The sequence below is a fragment of the Trypanosoma brucei genome, chromosome 6 (genome assembly GCF_000210295.1).
Source record: "Trypanosoma brucei gambiense DAL972 chromosome 6, complete sequence".
In the NCBI taxonomy this organism is placed as follows: Eukaryota; Euglenozoa; class Kinetoplastea; order Trypanosomatida; family Trypanosomatidae; genus Trypanosoma; species Trypanosoma brucei.
The window spans coordinates 1,098,271-1,107,690 of record NC_026739.1 but is presented as its reverse complement, the minus strand read 5'-3'; the positions used below and the strand labels follow the sequence as shown (position 1 = coordinate 1,107,690).

The 9,420-nt window shown below is 46.3% G+C and overlaps 5 protein-coding genes across 5 annotated transcripts; all 5 read right to left on the bottom strand.

Moving 5' to 3' along the window:
- Positions 1 to 638: 638 nt before the first annotated feature.
- On the bottom strand, positions 639 to 1,833 carry TbgDal_VI4670 (S-adenosylmethionine synthetase, putative; the record flags this gene model as incomplete). Its single annotated transcript, XM_011775972.1, is given in 2 exon segments — positions 639 to 1,319; positions 1,270 to 1,833. Coding segments are annotated over 2 exon segments (1,245 nt in total).
- A 911-nt stretch (positions 1,834 to 2,744) lies between these two features.
- On the bottom strand, positions 2,745 to 4,337 carry TbgDal_VI4660 (hypothetical protein, conserved; the record flags this gene model as incomplete). The annotated part of the gene is made up of 1 exon (XM_011775971.1): positions 2,745 to 4,337. One exon carries the CDS (start codon positions 4,335 to 4,337, stop codon positions 2,745 to 2,747), a length of 1,593 nt encoding a protein of 530 aa, XP_011774273.1.
- Positions 4,338 to 4,734: 397 nt separating this feature from the next.
- TbgDal_VI4650 (hypothetical protein, conserved) lies at positions 4,735 to 5,526 on the bottom strand (the record flags this gene model as incomplete). Its single annotated transcript, XM_011775970.1, has 1 exon — positions 4,735 to 5,526. The coding sequence occupies one exon, from the start codon at positions 5,524 to 5,526 to the stop codon at positions 4,735 to 4,737; it is 792 nt and encodes a 263-aa protein (XP_011774272.1).
- A 1,232-nt stretch (positions 5,527 to 6,758) lies between these two features.
- TbgDal_VI4640 (zinc-binding protein (Yippee), putative) lies at positions 6,759 to 7,403 on the bottom strand (the record flags this gene model as incomplete). Its single annotated transcript, XM_011775969.1, has 1 exon — positions 6,759 to 7,403. The coding sequence occupies one exon, from the start codon at positions 7,401 to 7,403 to the stop codon at positions 6,759 to 6,761; it is 645 nt and encodes a 214-aa protein (XP_011774271.1).
- A 192-nt stretch (positions 7,404 to 7,595) lies between these two features.
- TbgDal_VI4630 (hypothetical protein, conserved) lies at positions 7,596 to 8,732 on the bottom strand (the record flags this gene model as incomplete). The annotated part of the gene is made up of 1 exon (XM_011775968.1): positions 7,596 to 8,732. One exon carries the CDS (start codon positions 8,730 to 8,732, stop codon positions 7,596 to 7,598), a length of 1,137 nt encoding a protein of 378 aa, XP_011774270.1.
- Between the last annotated feature and the right edge of the window lie 688 nt (positions 8,733 to 9,420).

Here is a 9,420-nt window from a genome sequence, read left to right as displayed (position 1 = left end):
ATCAGCACTCAACTGCAAAGCATATTCAACCTCATCGCGAGGTAACCATAGACTGTGAGGAACCCATCGATGCATCTTTTGCGTAGACGTACGACAGTCGATAATATGAGTATAAGGCTCTGGGTAACGCATGAGATGAAGCATATCTTTCAAATACACCTGGTGACACAGTAAATGATGAAACTGTGCATACTGCCGCTGCTCATAAAGAAATTTGTGCCGATCAAAGTACCATGGCTGATACTCTTTCGGATGCCAATTAAACCACTCGCGAGGATTTATTTGCCCATCAACCATCATATGATGCCTTGTGCGCCTGTCTGCCTGCAGACGCAAGTACGAAACCAGCATAAAAACAGCAGAACGAAAACCCTTAAATTTAAAAAAAAAATTATACATATATATATATATATATATATATATATTATAACAGCAGAAAAAGAAACATAGAGACACAAAATTTAAAATATAAATATATATTTTAACAAAAAAAATATTAATTTAAAAAACAATACCCTCTCCTATATAACAAATAAAGTTGTTACCAACAGGAACCCACTCGGCGGGAAGCGAGCAGTTACTCGCAAACAGTGAGGATGGGCAAGGAGGTGTGCCTGATTATTCGTGCGCAGTACACACTACTGCACGTCACTAAGACCCTCTAGTGTTTTGGGCACCTCCCACGTGAATCCTCCCTTCCCGTTCGTGTCCACACGCCCAAAGTGCCCGAAACAGGCAGTCTGACGGTATATCGGCCGACGAAGATCAAGTTCCTTGATTATGTCGTACGGGCGCAGTCGGAAGTTTTTCTGCACAATACCCAATATATACTCGTCATCGCGCTTACCAGTGCCATATGTGTCGACATGGATATTGAGCGGTTCCGCAACTCCTATGGCGTACGAAAGTTGTACAAGGCACCGATCTGCAAGACCTGCGGCCACCAGAGACTTCGCAATCCAGCGAGCAGCATACGCTGCCGACCGGTCCACCTTCGAGGGATCCTTGCCAGAAAACGCGCCACCACCATGGGCACCCCAACCGCCATACGTGTCAACAATTATCTTGCGACCAGTTAACCCAGCGTCACCATGTGGGCCACCGATGACGAAACGCCCAGATGGGTTCAAGTGATATTTGGTGTTCTCATCGAGGAACTTCGCGGGAATGGTGGTGTTGATTACCTTCTTCACCAGGTCCTCGCGGATGGTTTCATTTGACACACCGTCGTCGTGCTGGGCAGAAACAAGAATCACAGCCACTCGCTTAGGTGTCAGCAACTGCTTGCCACCCGCGGGTGTCATATTCGTACTGCACTGTCACTTGCGTCTTAGCGTCGGGGCGCGCCCACGGAAGACCACCATTGCGTCGCAACTCGCTGTATGTCATTGCAAGACCGCGCGCAAGTTCGTAAGAGAGTGGCATTAGTGTCTCCGTCTCATTCGTCGCATAACCAAACATCATGCCCTGGTCTCCAGCACCGAGGTTCTCCCCGCCAAAGTCACCGAGGCCCTGGTAAATATCGGGTGATTGTTGCTCAACGGCCACAAGCAGGTTCAGTGAACGGTAGTCCAACCCCTTCTCAGTGTTATCGAAGCCGATCTCCTTAACCGTGTCACGTACGACCTTCTGGTAGTCAATCACAGCCTTCGTTGTGATCTCACCAAACACAAGCACCATCCCCGTCTTTGAGCACGTCTCGCATGCAACCTTAGAGAGCGGGTCCTGCTCAAGGCATGCATCCAGTACGGCATCCGACACCTGATCGCATAGTTTATCGGGGTGACCTTCACTCACATGCTCCGACGTGAAGAATATCTGGCGCACGGACATCACCTTTCACGAAACAAGGGCGGTAGGATTGATGTAGAACCTTGCGGAGTAGAGCAAACGAAATAGGGGTACACTGAGGTGTATACGCGAAGTAGCTTTAAACTAATGGTACATCCGACAGGGAGAGGAATTGAGGGTAAAAAAAAAAACAAAAGAGAAGAGAAAAAATTTCTATTTTTTTTTTTTTGATCACATTTTTGCTGTTGTTGTTTCATTAATTTTATTTTATTATTATTTGTTGTTTTTTTTTTGTTGTGTTTGATTTTTATTTCATTTCTTTTCTTTACCCATATCCTTTTTTGTTTTCTACCATTTTTTAAGCGAGTGGGAATGGTTTGAGACAGATAGAAACTTGATTCCTGTTATGTTGCGATAATATCTCCGTTTCATATTGTTGCTTAATTGTTTTTTTCCATATCGTGTTTTTTGCGAATGTTATAATGTCCCGGTGCGCCACAGATTTGCATGTGGATTAGTTTTTTCCTTATAACTGACTTTTTCTTACTAACAAGTAAATATTGCTTTACTTTCATGGAGCGGATGGTGACAACATAGTCGTTTGACAGTGGTTTTAATACCAATGATGGGACCCCATTGGGTTCATGCGCTTCCTTTTTTATATCTGTCTTTTTCATGTGTTTTTTTTCTTTATTTTGAGTTGAGAACGATGAGTAAAGAAAAGAGTTCGTCTTTTTTGGTATGCATAGAGTGAAGCTGCATGTTTTTGTTTTGTTTTTCCTGCATTATTTAAATATTTTACCAATTCCGTGAATGGCAACCCGAATAGCCGCGCCAAGCCGTGGCGTAATGCGTGCTTCAAGTTATTTCCCCCTCCCCTCGGTTTGTTTCATTTTTATTTGACATTATTCCACTCGAAATACAAAAGCGAACATGTGGAAGGTGCGTACACGCTACTCAAGCGTTTCGATGTTGTCAATCTTTCTCGGTTCGTTCTTCCTCCAAACGACGTTCAGGTTCCGACCAGGAGGGGTTTCAACGATGAAATCTACCTTATTTACGCGTGATCTGTTACTGTCCAACCACTCTTTTAACCTATAATTCACTGCAATAGTTTCTGGTGTCATGGGCGCCCAGCAAAGCGGGCAGTTCCACACATTTGTACGATCGCAGTGCATCAGCACGGCCTGTAATTCAATGCACTGAACGTGCTCACAACCACAGGCACGAACAGGAACACTTAGTGGCAGCGCAGTTATGGGACAGACGGCCCTAACCTGCACATCAACAACACCTTCAACCTCCCGTTGCGCTGGCGACGAATGGTAGTTGGAGACAATTCGCTCGGCTAGCAAATCAACGCCGGTGCGCTCCACGTAAACAGCAACGATATAACCTTCCCACAACGTCGCATCCTCCATGAGTCCTGTAAAGTGCACACGCAGTGAAAACAACTCTTTCCCCGAGACCATTTCCGTTATATCCGCAACAGGTGTCGTTTTTACGGCCACACTTTCCCTCCCAGAGGGTACCGACGGGTTGGGAGGGGTGACAACCTTCAAACCGTTCACAAACAGTTCCATGGCTATTCTCTTATTCTCAAACTCGAAAGACTCCAACCAGCCATCCGTGTGGTTGTAAGACGACGATGACAGAGGAACCAGAAGAACACGCCGAGAAGGGGAAAACCCCTGAGGTGGCTCTTCGTTTACTGCCGCTGGGGATGGAAGTGTTGTTTCTATGCTTTCACCCTCGATTGACACCGCGCCTAACACATCAAGGAAGCGGTACAAGGGTGAAAGAACGAACCGGTCAGGATTTCCGAAGACTTCAGCACGTAGTACATCCAACGTAGCGGCATCGACAGCCTCCTGAAACACACACTCCCCATACACTTCTACTCCACCACGCCCCCCAGACCTCCTTCTCCACGAGGAAGAAGACCTACCACAAGATAATGGGGGTGTTGGATTGGTACTTTTACTACTTTGTGTCGAACCCAGGCTACTTGTCAACCGTACTGTGCTCCGTTCCTCCACGGAAGTGCGCGAACGCGAAACCTTTGACTTGCTAGAACGTTCCTTCCTTGCCACACGCCGGATGTTCCTTCTAGAAATATTCACCCCCTCTTGCTTTAACGAATTTTGCATCACAGCGGCAGAATCTGGGCTCACTGAATCTACAAGGGACCTCATATATCGCATTTCCGCTGCACTGTAAGGTTGCGAATCTTCGGTGGGAGACGCCGTGGGTGTGCCGCTGCGTTCCTCAAGTAACCGCCTTACGGCCTCCTTCGTCGCACTCACATTAAACAGGCGCTGCTCATCCTTGTCTCTTTCCTCGACTGCAAGGTGTAGAAGTCGCACGCCTCCGCTAGTAGAGTCTAGTGGATAAAAGTTTCCTGGGTCATGATAGAATTCAATGCAGGTGTCGTATTCACTGCCCATGCTGAGAAGCAACTCAGTCTCCACTTCACGGACGGTAGCGGGCCACCACTCTCCGTCGTCGCACTTGACCCAAAGAGACGACCCCAATGGGTACGGCATCACGGCTTCAGCAGCCTAGCACAGTTCACGCACAGCAAATGTCCAAAATTAAGTAAAAGAAGAAAAAAAAAAGAATACCAACAAGTCATACACACCAAGTGGATCAGACAGGTAGTGAAACACAACCCACTGCTGATGCGTCTACGGAATACAAATGATCACGCCTGACGCCGATACTCAGCACACGGAACCGCTCCAGTAGTTGCAGTCACCCTTGTTATATAAGTGGTCCGGTCAGCAACGGAGAAAGAGAGCGAATAAGTTGAAGAAAGAAAGACAAGGGGAAGTGAGAGTAAAACCGATCTGCGCTCTTTGAAAGAGCAAAGGCGCCACAAAACTTCTTCAAAACCATCTAAAAATACAAAATTTGAACAAAGTACACTTTTGTCACTGGGTATCACCTTTGAATCAAGTTTGAACGGAAGAAACCACATTGACTTGGCCCCATGTGACTGTAACGCAGCTCGCGCTTGTAAAGGATTTCTTCCTCTTCTGTAAAAGTATCCTCACGCCAATCACCGCTACCACCACGAAGGGCCGCAATGGATTCGACGGCCTTGGGATACTTAGCAAAGATCGTATGAAGCGGCAACTCCTCAGGGTTTTGCATAAATATGAGATCCGGGTCCACTCTCTCCTGTGCGGCTACTCTTTTTGTGGTTAAATTCGCTACCCTTGAGCGGCTGTTGCTTTTTAACGCGGAGTTGGTGGGCACAGTGGCGGGCCACTCAATGCGCTTCCTTATATGTTCTGGTGGGGCCATGCTTCCCTGTCCCGCCGCAGCGTCTCCCGCTGTGAGGGGAAGAGATGGTGCAGCGGATTGGGAGCCATCCAACCCTCGAGGATGGCGTTGCATTTGTGCCTTAGAATCCATACCACATGCTGAGGATGATGATGTTGTTGCGCATGTCGCACCTCCTTGGTTACCTGTACGTTGCATGGAAGACGAGCCCTTCGTTGGGGTACCACCGTACAGCCTTGGGTTATTGATATTCTGCGGCGTGAGAGCATTGGCTGGACCATTCCGAACATATGCGAAGAGAACTTTGGTGCTCTGCTCGTATTCCTTCAGGTATTGATCAACCGATAATGCAGGTGGTGGGGGGAGCAGCATTGACACGTCCTCGCCTTTTTCATATTGACGAAAGAGAAGCTCCTCCACTAGCTTTGCGTTCCAAGGGTTGCTCATGGATCTTTAAAAAAGAAAACAACAACGACACGTATACAAACTACTTAAATACCTCTACCTTTTTTCTAGGTGATTTGTGTGTGCACTTGAGCAATTGCAAGCCCTAATAATGATAATAAAATGGAAAACGTTAAGGTTGAAGCGGGCACGAACAAACATGTAGAGGAGAAAGATTTGTATGTGCTGAACAGACGATGAAATGACTGGCACAACAACATGGCCTGTGGCAGAGCGAAAGCAGGACCTTCATCAAATATATAAATGCAAGAACATATTTTGCTACGAAAAAAAGGTAGAAAATCATCAGGAAAGGAACCGAAATAACATTGGTTTGCTTTCCTTTACTTCCCGTTTCTCATTTCCCTCCCCCTCCCCTTAAGTCTCTGTTTCCTCGTTGAGAATTCAACGAAATGCATTGGGAGATAAGGAATAAAAAGGAACGTAGAAACAGGGTTTTGGCTTTGGTAACCCCAACTGTGAGAAAGTGAATACACATACGTATACACAAACAAGAATTTAAAAAAAAAAAAAAGCACTCACGAAATAATTTTTTTTTAAAAAAAGGCCACAACACAATGAGCAATCACCGCAAAGGATCCTTATTGCTGCTGTTGAAGAAGGGGAGAAAAGGCTGAACAGTTGCATGGGGTCGCGTAAACGAAACGCAGTGGCCAATCACCGGTAACCTTGCTATTGTTGGTTACACGCTGAATACCACCCTGGTGCTAATCAACAACAGGAGCCGGAGATTGAAATAATAGCAAACAAGGATAATGAATTTTCTTTCTTCTTTAAATACTCAACTAATAACACAGCTGGAGATGAGAAACTTGAATTTCGTGGCAGTATGGGGCGGAGTCAGTGGCCCAGTTGCAGAATTTTTACACTTCCGTTAATGCCTCTCAACATTCCTTCATTCCACATTCATTCCCCCCCCCCTCAAAAAAGAAAAAAAACAAAAGCACACATCATGCACACACATGCAGATGCAGGCATATAAATTATACGTATCTTTTCAAAATTTTTCTGACCTCAACAAACGACTGCAGTAAGGAAAACCAATGCCCAACGTACCTTGAGAAGGGTAGGAAACAAACGATTACGCACTAAAGACATAAAACCAAACACCAAGAAAGGGAAAAGAGAACAACAAAATACAAAAAAAAAAAGAGTTGAGAGTTTTCTCCACAAAAACTGCACATGATGCATGCCTCAGTGTTTCAGTTTAACTTTCACGAGCCGGCAGCGGGCCCCGCCGCTATTGCCTGCAAGAGTTGGCGCTCCACTACAAACCGAGAAACTTTGTACCGCTCCTTGTCCTCATAGGCAAAGTCATACGTCCAGCCAAAGTAACTATCGCAGTTAGAACAGAAAGCATCGCGCACGATGTGCTTTCCCGTCATCAACTCCTTCTCTTCTGCCGGTCCGAAGTAAAAGTTAAAACAACGGCTCACAAGATAAGCTTTACCAAATTTCCCATTAAAATTACGAGAGATGACGTCACTCTTGTCGCAGAAATATGCACCACAGTGACCGCAACCGTAACTGTCCACCCCGCAATGCAACACGCGGATGCGTTGAACCATCAGACAAAAACACTTCCTTAAGCACAGCAAAACCAACACTGCCGTCACAGATACTATAGTAGTAAATTTTATTTTAAAAAAATTAAAATTAAAAATGGAAGAAAAAAGTGAAGAAACTAATATGTGGTGAAACCACAGGTATCGCCGCGGAAGCAGCATGAAGAAAGTTGAGCGAAACAAGTATGTGAATTTAAAAAAAATTTTTAAAGAAGAGAAAGAAGATAACGGGGGGGGGGGGGGTACACAACAGAAGCCCCATCCCTTCATCATCATCTCCCATCTCTCATGCATCACTTATGCTTAGTCTGCTTGTGATATGTAGTCCACAACAATCACCTTGTTTGGCGCAAAGCTGCTGGACTTCTATTAGAGGAAGCCGAGATGCGCTCAACAATGCACTTGCATACGTCTCTACTTAAAGAGATGAATAGATAGATGGATAGACAGTCAGTAGATTATGCACACATGTGGCGCGATACGGACTTATATAAATAGCCTTGTCGAGACCTGTGGTGGCACCCGCATCTGTGAAGAAATTGGTGCTCCATTAACAATCGTCGAATCAACGTCAACGATCACTTGCACATACGAGCACGAGTACGCGCTTGTATCCAAAAAAGGAATGGCAGGCACTTCATGGGTCACACGAACGGGGTTACTCTTGGGGACAGTCAAAGTGACTACGGCGTCTCTCATCTTGAAGGTACCGCGGCGAATACCGTGAAAAAGTAGTAGACAAAACTCACCGACTCTGTCGACAGAAAGCACAACCATTGGCTCCATTGTTGTTTCGCTCAAAACGTCCACTACACCCACCGACACCTTACATAAGGAACTTGTTTCCCGTTCTAGTGCTTCCCTCAGCGTCATGGAATCTACATGTTTCGCAAGCTTGGTTACCAGTGACGTAAATGCTTTCTTCCCCGTTCGTTGCATGGATTCAGTCATTGAAATCGCACGCCTAATTATGGAAAGGTAATCCTCCAGTTGCTTTCTCGCCCCTTTCAGACGGTGGGGGTCCTCCTCCAGCGCCGTCAGCAGGTCGCACGACGCACTTCCAAAGTATCCAAGCACACCTTCAACAGCACCCTTGTTGTAGCACACGTCAGGATCCCTGGGCTCAATCCGGGAAGCCTGCTCGAGTGCCTTTAACGAACGCTGCGCGCCTTCAACGTTCATACCATTCGAGAGTGCTTCAGAAAGTAAGGCAATACCATAAAGGTGCCAACATGATGCACTCGCAGGGGACACTGCAACAGCCTCTTTGGCACGCAGCACGGCCTCACTTAAATATTTTCTGCTCTCCTGCAGTGGCAGCTTGGAGTCCGCTGAGCGAATGCGGAGGACTTGGCTATACTGGCTGAGGGCTTTCTCATTGCGACTGTCCAGCCGCAAGGCATTATCCAATGCCTCGCATGCCTCCTTGGTTGCACCCCGCTGCGTGAAGCATTCACTGAGTAAAACCCAGAGATCAGGACGATCGTTTCGAAGCTTTAGTGCAGCACTGCAGCACCGCTCAGAGTCTTTTGAGTAACTTGGAAGCAGGAGCAAGGCCTTGCAACGAAGGACATATAACCGCACCTTCTCCTCGGGGCTGTGCTGCTTGTCAGGATTCGGCATCGTTGCAAGGATCGTATCGACACCTTTTCTAACGTTATCGTCAAAAACTTTTACATTAGCCAGAGCTTCATATTTTCTTTCCAATTCAGCGGCATCCACCTGCATCTCGATACTAGTCATATCACTTTGCAAATACTTCCCTTGCTCGGGTGTGTATGTCTATGTTGCCTCTTCTTCTTGCGGGTAGATCCGACGGAAATTTCGCTTACCTGTAGTATCCCGCGATGATTGAAAAACGGAGCGAAGAACAAGGAAGATGATGTGGAGTCCAATATTTAGTGTCAGGGGCGAAAAAAAAAAACACATTGTAGCCAGAGTGCAGCAACACCAAAGAAATTTGCGAGAAAGGAAAGTGCAAACCCCATCATCACACCACAAGGTAGAACACAACTATCGTCCTGAAGGTTGGCTAACCAACACAACATATAGGATTTATGTGGTGGATACACACAAACACACACACACACACGGTAAAACGCCCCTCGCAAGTTTGTTCTGCCTTGTCCCAGCCACCATAACTCAACAACTCCCTACTAGCACCAAAGCAATATGCATATATATATATATACGTGTGTGTGTGTGTGTGTGTGTGTGTGTGTGTGTGTGTGTGTGTGTGTGTGTGTGTGTGTGTGTGTGTGTGTGTGTGTGTGTGTGTGTGTGTGTAAATATGGTATCTTTCCGGCAGCAT